Here is a 14720-nt window from a genome sequence, read left to right on the forward strand (position 1 = left end):
CTCAGCCAATCAGCGGCGCGCTTGCTGCGGGGCGGGCGGCAGCGGCCGTTAGCGGCGGCAGCGGCGGGCAGTGGCGGGCGCGGGCCGGGGCTCGGCGCGGGGCGGCTCCGGCGGCGGCCGTGAGGGGCGGCGGGGAACCGCCCTGGCGGGGGACCGAGCGCTGGGAGAGCTGCGAGGGACACGCGGCTCCCGCTGAGCCGGTGGCGACAACTGGCGCGAAGAGGTTTGAACGAGAAGGCGGGGCCGTAAAAGCAGCCGTGAGCGTTTGCGCCCCGCTGCCAGTGCCTCCCGTGGGCCGAGGCCGCCGCCGTTCCCGCCAGGTTTGGTACGGCGCTATGGGAAACGCACAGGCGGAAGATGAAGTAGCGCTCTTTGAACGAGATATGAAAGAGTTTTGGATCCAGTTTAAAATCAGTTATGGCACTGAACAGAACAATCAGACGTCAGCGCTGAGAGATTTGTGCAAGGAGACTTTAGAAGCTCTTTCAGGTACAAAGGTTCTGTGCTTCTGTTAACTCTGCTTTTCACAAGTTCTCATCAAACTTCTTCGAATAACTGAAGTAACTTTCCCTTACAGAGAAATGGTCCAAGAAGCTGAAAGAAGAGGATGTGATGATTGACAAAATTCACGAGTATAACAATGGTACAGTTATTTATTGTGTCCAACCTTTATAAAATTAACTTAATACAGCTAAATAGTATGTTTAACTTCACATTTAAAAAGGTGTGTAATAACATCAGAATGAAGACAGAATTAAACCCAAACATAAAGGGTTGGCTACAATATAAATCTACAATGTAAATTTCAAGTCAAAAGCAATTTGATGAAAAACTTCCTTGATGATGCAAAAGTATAAGTTTTCTGCATAGAGCATAAGTATTTAAAACAATAGAGTATCAGACTTTTCTGATTGCAGTACGAAAATAAATTAAATTGCTTAGTAAAGCTAAGTATTGTGAAGTTATGTCTTTTCCCTATTAGTGAGAGAATAGTGTCAGCTCATCAGTCTAGGATTAACTTGGCTGAATTTTGCAAACTTCAGAATACCAGGTAAAAATAATTGCAACTCTCCTATCAGTCAGTGTTCCCATTCTTGTCTTTCCGTCATTATCTGTGGGCAGGAGCCATCATCATCATGCTCTGAAGATGTATATAGTGCTGGCACCAGAAACAAATTTCATCTCATTAAAGTGTCAGAGCCGCTCCATAGCTGTTCTGGTGCTTTAATGTATCAGAGCTTCTGATACATCAGCATCTTTGTAGCTTCTCTCAAGAACAACTGTCACTTTAAGTTTTCCTTTGGTGCTCTTGATATAATTAAGCTGACTTCTCTCTGCAGCTATGGTAGCATGCGTTCCACTGTGTTTTATTAATATAAATAATTTCAAGCTACTTAAGTTTTATATAGCAGGGACATACTTAATCAATTGTATATGTTCATATTTTCTTGCCTCCTTTCAGAGATTCTCCAGCAGAGCAAATATGTAGCAGAAAAGGAAGAGGAGTTGACAGAAATAAAATCAAAGCTAAGTCAAGAACAAGAGCAGCAGAAGAACTTGACTGACAGCATCCAAGAGCTTAAAGAAGAGTTGATGAAGAAAATGGAAAGTAAGTAAGAAAAGGATAATAAGTAAATTTTCTTAATTGAAGGAGGGGTTGTTTTTAACACTTGCTCTTTGTGGCTTTTCTGCTGTTCTAGATGGTTTTTTATGTGCTTGTTTTGCCTTTGATACTTACGATGGACTTTTAAATTCTAGTAAAAGCTTCTAAAAATAAAGCTGCCAAGGAGAAAATGGAACAAGTGAGCAAGATTAAAACACTGTTTAAAGAGCATCTTGCACTGGAGATGCGCAGAATTCCAGGTAGGTTTCTGTAGTTTCCATAGCCTTGTGCACTGATGCAATGTGCTTCATGTTGGGTTGTGCAGTGAAGAGCACACAGCTTACACACTTGATCATTGGCTTAGCCCAGCTACTACATTTGTCCCTCAAATGGCAAAATATGCTAAAATGCATTTGTCTTGCAAAGAGGCCAGTGTTCCTTAATCTGTCAGTGTTCTAAGAATATGAATTGAAACTAACTTTGTATTGTGATTTTTAGTCATCATTGTGACTCTTCAGCAGAGGTAAATGGTGTTAATTACTTCTGTTTGTGTTTGTTTTAGACGAGCAATTACAGTTTATATTCAGACACATTGACCACAAAGATCCTGATAAGCCATACACGTGTACCATTTCCATAAATGAACAAGGGGACTATGAAGGTATGTCAATTTTGAATACTTAAGTAAGAGGACTGAATCTGACACTTCTGTTTGAAAAAAGGAGAGGAGTAAAGTGCAGTTTAATTGTAATCTTTTATCTTCCAATTGCCAAATGAAAAATCTTGCAATGGCAATAATGTTGCTTTAATTATGTTTTTCTTGTTAACTTACATGAAAATACCACTGCTAATGTTCACTGCCCTCCGTTTGTGGAGGTGCTGTTTACTTTGTATCAAGCAAAGCAAGAGAAGGACCATATACAGAGATGAGGATGCTTCATTTGTAGTTTGTTTCTGCTAAAGTGGGTGTGTATGCTGACAGGCATATTTCAGCTTGTTCCAAGAGCCTAGAGGGCAGAAAGGGGGTGACACAGGTGAAAGAATAAAACTTGAAATCCAGCATTCCCCTTCTGTAAGGGCACAGCCTCAAAGCTGCTTTGGCTGTATGGATCTTACTTCAGTTATGGAATTTGAGTGCTGGATAGCTTCTAGACAGATGCTACTGGGGCTCTGCCATGGCTCTAGGTATGAACTGATTTCTGGTTTTACTAATTCAGATCTAATCTATTGAAGTTAAAAGTTGTATCACATGCTGGGCTATCTCAGTTTACAATCTGCTTGCCTACAGAGCAACAAAATGGTTTAGGAATGTGTTTCAGTTTTTGAGCAGGCTATGGATTGCTGGAAATTACTGTAACAACTCAGGCAGGAGCACAGCACTGAGTGGGAGGTCAGTAAAGCTAAAAACGTGTTATGTTCTTTGAGGCTTTCTCTTTGCTGAAAGAAAATGAGGCTTCTCAAAAATAATGCAGGTGGGAGCAAAAACATAAAAAGATAACAAACTACATTAGTATTTCATAGGTGCAGGAAAACACTGGTATTGATTTATTCTTTTAATAATAGTCTAATATTTTGCAAATTTGTCATTTTAGTGACTTCCTGTACTCCTCCTCTGGACTGTATTGCAGAGTTACAGCTTAAACTGAGAGAAACTAACAATTTTTCTGCATTTGTTGCCAACATCAGAAAAGCTTTCACTGCTTTATCATACAAACAGTCTGCATGAAGGTGGTTTGTACCTCTCCTGGCTGTAGAGCACCCTTACTCCCTTCCTGTTGCTGAAATGGTGTATTTATCCATGTCTGACTCCTAATTTCTAAATAAAGATAATGAAAGCAGTATTTTAGTCTACTGTTATCTGGACACATTTTGGATCATTCTTTGAACAAAAGTATCTCTAACTGCAGCCTTAACTGAATGTCTCTGGACAGGTAAGCTTTGATTACATGCATTAATGATGTAATGGTTTGTATTTAGCTGCCCTGGGGAGATAATAAAAATGAAGTACCTTCTGTAGTTTGTGTATCTTTTCCAAAAGCATTGATGTCTCTTTCAAGTTTCTGTGTAGTTGAAATAGACCTGAAACCTATTAAAAAAAAAAAATGTGCTGAAGCCTAGCACTTACTTCAGTTACTTGTGTCATAGGTCATTGTCTTGATTTTTACCCTAATTTGTACTCTACAGTGTTAGCATTTCTATTCACGCTTTTCTTCTGGTCTGTTAAACTTTGTCATTGGAAATCTTTTGACGTGGCAAAGCCTGAAGTGTAATGTATTAAACTATGAAATATAGTGGTGACAGATAAATAATGTAAGTATTTTGCATCTTATCAAGAAGACTATTACTACCGCAATGCTCAGCTTTGATTGAAAATATTCTTTTTCTATCTTGTAAAGTGGTTTTTTTTTTAAAGAATATTTAGAAGGAGTATTGCAACAAGAAAGGAAATGCTTAATTTGATAATATACCACAGTTCATATAAGGTGTTGACTTAAGTTCAGTCCTAGAAATTGTAGTGAATCAAAAACTAATATTATGACCTAGTCATTTAGGCATGTTTAAATCTGGTCATCAGATCTTATCTGATCTGATCAGATATTCTTAGTACAGTTGGGAATATTTCCCAGTCACATGTGAACTGTATTTTAAATAATTTAGTTTGTCTGAACTTAACCATATAGCTTGATGGATATACCACAGACTGCACCCTCGTCTTCTAGGAGTAAAACTTAACAAAAAAAGTAAAAGAAATAACCTTCCATTTCTTCTTCCCTATGGGGCACAATTTGCTGTTTTCTAAGTAGTGCATCATTTTCCTTGGTGTGTCCTATTGATTCTTTTTTCCTTGTGTTACAGCCAGTTATACACAAAGAACAGTAAAAGCTGCCAACTGATTACACTGCACTTTTGGAACTGAGTAGCAGCAGAGAATTACTAAGCATTACTATAATGACATCTCAAATAAAACAAATCCCCAGTTTCTGCTTTGTGTCGTCTCTCAGGACAAACCCTGTGTCCTCTCTGAGAATTCTGTAACTGGCAATGGTACAAAGAGGCGAGTGATGGGAGCCTGACTTCAGGGGTCTCATTGTTCATTAGTGGATTTGCTTCCTTTTCAGTCAAATTAACAGGATTTAAGTTGCAGGTATTTCTTTCAACTAATTGCTTCTACCATTAAGAGAATGCTGTAGGCATTTTTATGGATGTCAGTAGACTAGCCAGGGGGTTAAAAAAATGTATTGAGCCAGCAGTGCACTTCCCACTTGTGTCATCTCTCTGAGGCATTATGGCTGCTGTTGGCGTCTCTTCCTTGTACAGGAGCCCTTCCACAGGTGAAGCCTGTCCCTTCCAGCTTCTCTCTTAATGGCATTGCTCACATCCAGAATGACTACTCATTTTGAAACATAGCCTTGCCCTACGTGCTGTCTGTGCCAAGCACCTCTGTGCTGCTCTGAAAGGAAACTTCAGCAAGCTCAACCAAATAGTTTACAGCTGTAGTATGAAAGCAGAAAGACAGGCAGAACACAACCTCCTCCTTTCCATGATTTCCAATGGAGCTGTTTAATCATTAAGGGTGTACGTATTGCTCAGGCACCCTCTGTAACATATGTGATTTGATCATGTTCACAGGAGAAAGAAACTGAAATGCCTGGAGTAATGAAGACAGATGTTCAAACTTAGAGCCATTTTCTTTCCTTGTTAATCCCAGGCATAAGTAGACAGTGACAGAATGAATTTTCAAGATTGCTATGCACAGAACATAAAATATGTGACAACTACTTTATTGGAATATGCATTCTTAGAAATGATATGCTAGAGAATATGATGTGCCTGGTTATAAATGTCCTGTGCATATGTCTAAAGCAAGAAATTTGGAATATTTATTGTGTGCAATAAAAACCTTTACAACTCCTTTTGGAGCTAGAATAATGTGCCTACTTATATTTGCCAGAGCAAATCAGACAGAGATCTTACTTCCACTAAAAGAGAGCCAGGTATTCCAAAAGTGGGTTTAAGCTAAGAAAGTGTACACAATAGATGTGCTTCTTATTCTAAAATATGAGTAAAACTGGCCTGTGACTTCTATGAAACAGCCTCATTCTAGTGGAAGATCTGTCTTGACATTTTAAAACCTTTGTTTTAAATATGCAGTTAGTACTCATAGAATGCCACACACCTGGATCTGTGATGATTTGGAATTTTCTATTTCTATTTTCTATTTGTTATGAAGCTTCACAATAAAGTGAGAACAAATAATAGTAAAGACAACTAGGATAACAGAACAGACTGACCCAACAGGTACAGCTATTGAGAAGCTGATGTGCTGGATAGCACACAGATACAGACTGAAATGTCCCAAAGAGCAGATGGGAAAGCTCTTGAGCTCAAAAGCAATATGCAGCTCAGGGCTGTGACACACAATCAACTAATGCTGGTGCTCCATTTATTAGCAGGATCTTAAGGCAGACATAGATTTTAATGAAGGTCAGTAAAGGCTTTTTGAATAAATCAATTTGCACAATGCTGAACATTGCTTTCCCTTTCAAAGTGCTGACCCATACTTAGCCACCAAGGGTCAAGTCTGAAATGCATGGGCTATGAACTAATGCTGACTATACAGTAAACTGCGGATGTACTGGTGCTCAGCACCGCATCAAATTTATCTCATGTTGTAAAAATCTGGGGGAAAAGCTGAATTTATGAGATACTGGAAATACACAATGAATTTAAGGATTGCTGGGAAGACAAAGTAATATTAAATGTTAATAGCATATGTATTAAATGTATTTAATCACTATCGTTTGTATGCTAGCTGGAGGTCAGATTTGAAAATAAATCAAATTACCGTGACACTCCTGGCTAACAGAACAGTTTTTTTACACACCTATTCAAATAAGAGTGGAGGTGGTTACTCTTGGATGTTGTTAGCTATATTTTGAAAAACAAACAGGTATGGGCTACACTTGTGAAAATAAAAAAAGACATGGAAGTATGCTGTGCTTGTGCCATACTGTCTTCTCAAATGTGTCAATAAACTGAATTTATTCAGTACTTTGAAATTATCTAAATTAGTTTTGTCATTGTAATACCATAACATTGCTGTGAACTCACTTGGAATTTATAACTTTTAAAATGGCTTGTGAAACTTTACGTAACAAAGATAAGCATGCATAAATCAGTCCCACAGGCAGAGTAAGAGTACGTATTTTAATTATGTGAATAAGCAATACTAAATGACTGTGGTATTAGTCTTACCTTTTTGAAAGCAATAGTTGCAATTCAGTGATATGAGGCATTACTGCTAAAACAGGATTGTATGCCTGAAGGGCTGGGAGGAATGGCTCCGACTGCCAGACAGTGACACTCCATTCTTTTTATCCATATTATCCCTAATTACTCTGACAGCTCTACACACAGAAGAGCCCTTTGGAGTCTTGAGCTTATAAATAAGTTGTTGCAGTAGAAGCAGAGGCAATAAAGCCTGATTTCTTACAGATCTGTAAGAAATTCTTACAGATCTGTGGGTTTGTCCTTGAACAGTGCCATTCTCTTCACTGTGATATTCAGCTCTTTACAGTCTAAGGATCGGAGCCATAGAAGCACTCCTGAGTTATGCCAGTTTGGCTCCTGCTTTGCTGCTGCTAAAGCTGCAGGACACCAGTTGCATCCTGCCTACTCTTCATCCAGTACACTGATCTGTGGTTCTCCTCTGTACCTGACTGCTGACTTTAAGTACATTATAAGGACAGGGATAACTGCCACACAATCTTCTTTTCAAATTTGGACTAATTGAGCAACACATTCAAAAGTTGTTGGGGAGACTGACAGAAGCTAAAAATAATGTTTAGTCATGCAAGTGTGTGGTGGTTTTCATATGACATTTTCATAGATATATATAAGTAGTTAAGCACTGAAATGATTAATTGAAATGAGATACAATTAGCTTCAGTGTGATTTTCTTCCTCTTCAGTCAAAGCATGTTGAACAATGCAAATTGCTACTGACTCACCTGTTTTGTGACTGATGGATAACTCTCTACATGGAAACATGCTCTTTGACTGACTTGCACTAGCTACTGGATCATGGGCTCAATTCTTCATTATCCATTATCTTCTACACCACAGCTTCAGCTGGAATAACTGGTTGGGCAGAGAAACAGGTCTGTTAGAACACCAGCTTTGTCGGAACACCAGCTATTTTGATTATAGAAGCATGCTACACTTCATAGTGATGGCAATTGCAATTACCTTAAAGGAATCCAGGCTTATAAGAGAAGACTGCACATATTAACCTTTTGGCTAAGTGAGGAATAGGTCGAAGTGATCTCTCACTTACACAAGAGGCTAGTAGGTGGTGCTATGCTGAGTGACAGTTTCTCCTAAAAGAAAGCTTCTGAATGTGTATTTCTAAAGAAACTCGGCTCACCTAGACTGAAAAAGACAGCTTTTCCAAAATGGGCTGAGCTGGACATTCAGAAGTTATTACCATGCAAAATTTTTAATTTTAAATCCCAGAAAAATATTCTTTTTTGATAATGACAATATTTTAGTTTGTACCAAGAGAACTTGATCTACCAACACTTCCTGTTACAGTTTCATACAAGAAATAACATAAAGTACTGCAGTGATGAACACAGCAAAGACATACTTGGATCTGTTGAAAAAGTGTTGGAGTGGGTAACAATCTTTGAGCTAAAACAATGGAAAACATTGTCTGCATCTCATAAAAAAATAACAAAACAAAATCTACATTTCTAATACTTATGTTTATTATGAAACTGTCTCCAAATTAAAATAGCCCACAATACTCTTGGTTCCAGAGATTTTATGAGGAATAATTATTTTCCGTATTAGAAAAAACCCCAAACCCAGTCAAATAAAAGACAAAATAACTCCCAAAGTTCCACACAATAGCTATACATGAAAGGACTCCTAGCTAGTGCATCACTGTATCCAGAACAGTGGAGTTCCTACACATCACCACATTTCTGAAAGAGTTGCTCAAGCACAGGACTGTCATGAAAACACAGGTGAAAATGTGTCATCTGCCTCACCCTGACTTGCAGCAGTCAACATGCACAGTATGGTGTGAGGGCTTGTGTAAAGTAAACCCCAGAACAGCAAAAAGCTGAAGCTCAGCAGAAGCCAGAAAATGTGTTTTGTTGCACGCATTTTAAGTAATGTAAGACAGTATTTTTTGCCTTTTGTCTGACACATGTAATCATTGACATATGATTCCAAAACATCCTTTCATGGTATTTCCTCCAGTTTTTAATTGAAGACAATTTCAAAGATTGAGAAGTCTGTAGAGACACACTCAAACACTGTGTTTTCATTGCAACTACAATCAGAAATCTTTACAGTGTAAAGGCTGTACATGTACACCACCTTTCCAAACTTCCACTAGAGCTTTTTAAAAGAAAAGGGAAAAAAAGAGTAACATTGTCTTACTGAAGTTTCCATTAGGTCTCTGTTCCAAATCAAACCCAGTCAAAACAAGTAATACAAATTCGTTTTGCTTCATGGTTTAAAGGCAACTGGAGTTTGCAGAACACTGAAGTTAGGCCTAAGAGGGTCTACATTACAGGAAGGGTAAAAAGTATTTAATACTCCTCTCCCCACAAATGTCACAGGAAATAGACAATAGGAGACATACAAAAATGAGTTGTAGCAAAGAGATTAAGAAAATACCAAAGCATCAGCTGTATAAAACCAATGGTAGCCCATATTTCTCTGAGATACAGAAGGCTGTGGTAATGAGAAAATGAATGAAATGGGCATTAGGCTTCCCACTAGAGCAGTCAGTGTAAAACACGGAGTGCCTCAATCAAGCAGCAGTGATCAGCAGTGGCATGTGCTGCAGGGTCACGGCTTTCACCCTCATGTCCTGGTCAGAACCAGGAAATGATTTTCACCTGAATCAGATACAGATTTAAGACAAGAATCACTCCACTGTAAGCAAAGCTTTAGTGCATGTACTTGGTCTCAGAAAAAGCATTTGGCATTGGCAATCACATAGTCACAGAATGGTCACAGGCTGAGGCAGGAGATCTGAAGCTGTGACACCTGTACCCATTCTGCTGGAATTTATTAAATAAATAACAGATAGAAAAAACTACAAAAGGGCAAGAAGGAAACAGCATGGGGCACTTTGGTATTTTAATACTAGCACTACTTAACATTGACCAAGACCCAAAAGACTCCAATGTCCACCCTTGTTGTTTGATCAGGTATTTTTACCATTTTCTGCAATGTTGTTCTTAATGAAAAACAAGCAAACAAAACTACCAACCCACCATGTATTTTTCTTTTGATACAAAATATGCCAATATGGGAAACACCACATAAAGGGTAACCTGAATCTTATTTTACTGTAATCTGGGCTGTCAAGGAGAGAAGACAAATTCTTACTATTTACTAAGAAACTCTAATTTCCTCATTTTTCTACTTTGACATCTCAACCACTGTGTCATGTACTGTACTCTAAACAAGGAGCATAGAACTCAAAGACAGAGAGGTTATAGAGTACAAACTCTCATTTCTAGAATTACTAAATTACAATTCTACAAAAGGTGTGAATATAAGGAACTTTTTAAGGTCTCACATGTACCATGAACCATGCAAATAATTTCAGTCAAATCTTCTAAAACACGTGCAATCAACCTCTAAATACTCGATGACCTCCAAATGTACTTTGCAAAGCTCTTAATCAGAAAAGCAATCAAATTCAAATGAAAAAGAAAATAATTGCATGGCATTTTCTCTTCAGAGTGGAAAATGAAGCCAAACTTTTCGTACCTGCTAGTTGAAACAATGAATGAAAGCACACTGCCATGTCATTACTAAATCACTTGTTCCTTCCCGCTAGAGGCAGAAAAAAAATGTGAATTCCTGATTTTTATAATAAACCTCTACCTTGCAAGATCAGTCATTGTTTAGCAAGGTTACTGAATTTCTTAAGGCTTCCTCTTACCCTATTCCCCCAAATGTGTCATTTGAATCTCTTACTTCCTTTCCAGACATATCTGTATGAAGTTTATCCTAGACTGCTAAGAACTGACTCCAAAAACCAGGATTATAGGGGATAAGTATGTAATTGGGTACAATTACATCCTGAACCGAGGTAACTGCGTACATACTTTAGCACATCACAGATGCAACTGAGTTTAAACCTCAAGGGAAGGCTTTCAATCCCAGATGCACCATTTAACAGTGGGGATCAAGGGACCTTGGCAGGCTTGAGAGGGAGGCCAATGGAAACCACAGGAAGTTCAAGCAAGCCAAGTACAAAGTCCCACTCCTGGGTTGTGGCAATCCCAGGCACTCTTACAGGCTGCGTGAAGAATTGATTGAGAGCGACCTTGTGGAGAGACTTGGGGTGATGATTGGTGAAAAACTCAACGTGAGCCATCAGTGTGCACTCGCAGCCCACAAAGCCAAATGTATCCTGGCAGCCATCCAGAGGACTGTGGGCAGCAGGGCAGGGGAGGGGATTCTGTCCCTCTGCTCTCGTGGGACTCCACCCAGAGTACTGCAGCCAGTTCTGGGGCCCCCAATATAAGAAAGACACAGAACTGCTGAAGCACATCCAGAAAAGGGTCATGAAGTTGATAAGAGGATTGGAGCAAAACGGAGAAAAGTTTAGGTTAGTTATTAGAAAGAAATTCTTTACTTCAGGGGTGGTAAAATACTGAACAAAATGCCTAGGGAAGCTATGGATGCCCCAACCCTGGCACTGTTCAAGGCCAGGTTTTATAAGGTCTTGAGCAACCTGGTCTAGTATGAAGTGTCCCCGCTCATGGCAGGGGGGCTGGGACTAAATGATCTTCAAGGTCCCCTCTAACCCTTAACAATCTAAGATTCTGTGATACCCTAACAGCATACGTAGTGATGGTAAATAATCTCAAGGGCTGTAGCCTTGACTCTACATCTGAATGAACATTACAGAGCATTGCTGAAGAGGACCAACAGGGACTAAAGGCCTCTGGCACAGGGATCGTCGTTGGGGACTGCTCTATGCCCTGGTATCACCAACATTGCAGTGTGGTCTATGTTGTGCATGTTGACAGTTCAGAGCAACATTCTGTTCTCATGAGAGACAAAATATTTTGCCAGAATGCCATTTTTGTAACCAACTTTTCAGAAGGGAATGGTTCAGTGGAGGCAGTAACCAACACCATGAAAGAGGTGTGTTTAAACTGATATTCTCCATTACCATTTTAGCAGGTCAGATTTCACAAATTATAATCTTAATTTAATTGATCCCAGGATGGTTTTATTTTAAAATCTTGGCATAATCTTTACAGTAATTACTAAACAGCTGCAAACACCATGGATAGGATACTTTCTATTGCAATCAGCATATTTTCATATGTATAACCCTGAATCAAACTGTATTAAATCAAATGCACAGAAGACAGATGAAAAAAATCAGAGGCAGAGAAACTTTTTGGGGAGAAGGAGATTTAAGTAAGGCTCCTTTGCTCCCTCAGATATATTCATGGACATATAAGCTATGCAGCTGCTGGATTACAAGTTTATCTGGCTTTTTCAAAAGATGCTCTGTAGCAGAACTGACAGATCTTTTGTGATTTACAATTTCTGAGTTTTCTTACCTTGATTCTTTACTAAGTTGAGGTACTATTTCCGTTCATGCCATTCCAACCTTGCTTTTAGCACACCTCCTTTTTCCTAACACACAGGAGTTTCTATGGATAATAAAAGTTTTAGAAGTTTTCAAGAGGGACCAGTAGAATAGGACAAATCTCAGTTTTCAAAAGAAAGAAGTGACAACACAACTTTCTTCAATGAAGTCTATATAAAACAGAGTCTTTAAACATGTTTTATGGCATCAGAAATCATCTATATTTTACTATTTGCATAGGTGGAAGGAATCAGAAATGACCTCGTGGCTCAGGTTTCCAGCTGAACACAGCACTTCAATCCCTTTGTATATAGAAGACACGTTTGAGATTTTTTTCCCCTGGTTTTTTTCCTTCCTTAATTTTTTTAACTTTTATATATATATATGTATGTGTGTGTGTGTGTGTGTGTGTGTGTAAGTCTTTGGTCTATAAGCAGATTGGTTCTGTGTGCACACACAATACTGTTGAACAGTAGGTTGCATAGAGTCTGTTACCCAAGGACCCTGCCTACTTTTGGCACTGCTGTCACAAATCACAAAATCACAGAAGAGTGTCCTGCAAGAGCTGTATGATCCTTAGTATCCTACATCAAACTTTCATCTAGAGACTGGAAGAAGTATGTATATAATGTTTAAAAATATGTTTATTAAGGTGTTATTATGTCTTCCTTGGGACACTATTTGTAAATCTTGAATGAAAAAGGAATGCACAATTATTTTACAAACACCCCCTAACTTTATTTGTAGAGGTGACGAAATACTGCTGAGCATCCAAAGGTTGCTGTGAATTATGCTAAGTGAATTTTGCTCAAGTTCTCACACTGTAAAATAAACTAATTTTAGTAATGTATGACATTCTGCCTTCTCTCTCTTCTCCCTGCCAAGGAAGTGGCAATAATTTTGAGAACAATACCTAGACTGAGCTGAGTCGGAGGAAGAAATGAACTTCTCATCTGCTGTTTTTTCCATTACATCCCTGCTGTCAATCAGGTGAACGTACAAGAACAATTTCAGGAGTTAAGTCTGGATTCAGAATGCTGCATTTGAAGAAACACCTTTTTATATGGAATCTCTGCAAAAAGCTAAAATCTGTAGAGGTCAAAAATTGAAAGGCCAAAAAAAAACATAATAACAAATTTATCCAAAGTGCTGACAACAACGCTTTTGGGTATTTGCACAACAAATCAAGTCTACTTCTAATGCAATTAACCACCAAATTGGAATTTTAAATTATGATAAAATAACATCCCACAATTACTACTTTTTTTTCCCCCAAATTATGTTGGAAGAACAGTAACTGTGATTTGATAGATGATTTCAAAGCCAGTACTTTAAAACACAAAGATAGCAAAAATATCTGAAGCAGATCTAAAATCTATAAAGCTATGTTCTATCTTACTGTAAGTAACAAATCAAGCAACTATTACTTATAGCAGATTCAGCAAAACCAACAGGGATGGACAGAAGAGATCTGAGCATGATGCTCTCCATTACCGAGAATCCAAGACGCAAAGTTTGAGAATGGATATTCCCTTTTGTCCAGAAGTTCCCAAAAGAATAAAAAATAAATAATATTTCAGACAGTACAAGTGAAAATACTGCTCCCATTGTGTCAGTTACATACACATACAGCATGCCTACGTATACAGAATGGTGTGCTGTCTTCATTCACAAACAGGAAATATGGCAGTGCGCTATCAGAATGCTTTGATACTCCTAATTTTTTCTGATGCTGAAATACATGAATAAACTGCATTCACAACTTATAATTTACTTCCAGTAGCAAACAGTTCATTCTGTTCGTGTCTCGTGATTGAACTGAAGGATTAATGCTCCTCTGAGGAAGTGGCACCAGTAAGATACCCATTTGTCCCATTGGCACCGCTGGTCCCATTGGTGGCGACAGTGCTGTGCGGGGCCTTTGAGCGAGGTACTGTTTCTTCCTCATCTGAGCTTGACTCAACATCACTTCGGGAATCCTTTGCTACCTGTAGAATGTGGAAAAGAAGTAGGCAGCAGGTGACTGTAAGGAAACAACTCAGCTCTTTGGTTAAGAGAATCAGAGATTTCACACATTTTTTCAATTTGAGTTTTGAAGGCAATTTCTCCGCCTTTGCCTGCGTGCACTCGCTTCAAACACAGATGTCTGCACATACATATGCCACGTGCAAAGGCAGGGTGAGAACTCAGCACTGGTGCACTGAAGGTACTATGGCCAAGTGCTCAAGGCAAAGGGTTTTGCACAGACCGAAGTAAACAACAATCCAAGCTCTCAAATTCAATCTAGGCTCAGTCCCTCTGCCCTCCTACTAACTACACTTATATTTCCTGTCCTTAATTTGGAGTGCTGCTCTTTGACCTGGTAGTACAAAATGTTCAACCCAACTTCCTGCCCCTTGCTTCCCAACTCACTGGAGACCACATGGCTCCAAGGAACAGTGTTGTGTGCTCGCAGGAGGAGACACAAGTACTG

The 14720-nt window shown here is 38.9% G+C and overlaps 2 protein-coding genes across 8 annotated transcripts in view; one reads left to right on the forward strand and one right to left on the reverse strand.

Moving 5' to 3' along the window:
• The first annotated feature begins 62 nt into the window (after nucleotides 1-62).
• On the forward strand, nucleotides 63-3444 carry SPC25 (SPC25 component of NDC80 kinetochore complex). The gene is made up of 6 exons (XM_064434584.1): nucleotides 63-489; nucleotides 578-643; nucleotides 1463-1609; nucleotides 1759-1863; nucleotides 2166-2264; nucleotides 3196-3444. Exons 1-6 carry the CDS (start codon nucleotides 336-338, stop codon nucleotides 3327-3329), a joined length of 705 nt encoding a protein of 234 aa, XP_064290654.1. The 5' UTR covers nucleotides 63-335; the 3' UTR covers nucleotides 3330-3444.
• A 4906-nt stretch (nucleotides 3445-8350) lies between these two features.
• The window catches only part of CERS6 (ceramide synthase 6), a 105718-nt gene continuing 99348 nt past the window's right edge, over nucleotides 8351-14720 (reverse strand). For all 7 annotated transcript variants that reach the window (XM_064434579.1, XM_064434578.1, XM_064434577.1 and 4 more), the window contains one exon: nucleotides 8351-14235. In XM_064434579.1, coding sequence (XP_064290649.1) covers nucleotides 14074-14235 — 162 coding nt within the window. In that variant the 3' untranslated portion in view covers nucleotides 8351-14073. The remainder of the gene's footprint in view (nucleotides 14236-14720) is intronic.

The sequence above is a fragment of the Passer domesticus genome, chromosome 10, assembly GCF_036417665.1.
Source record: "Passer domesticus isolate bPasDom1 chromosome 10, bPasDom1.hap1, whole genome shotgun sequence".
NCBI lineage: Eukaryota > Metazoa > Chordata > Aves > Passeriformes > Passeridae > Passer > Passer domesticus.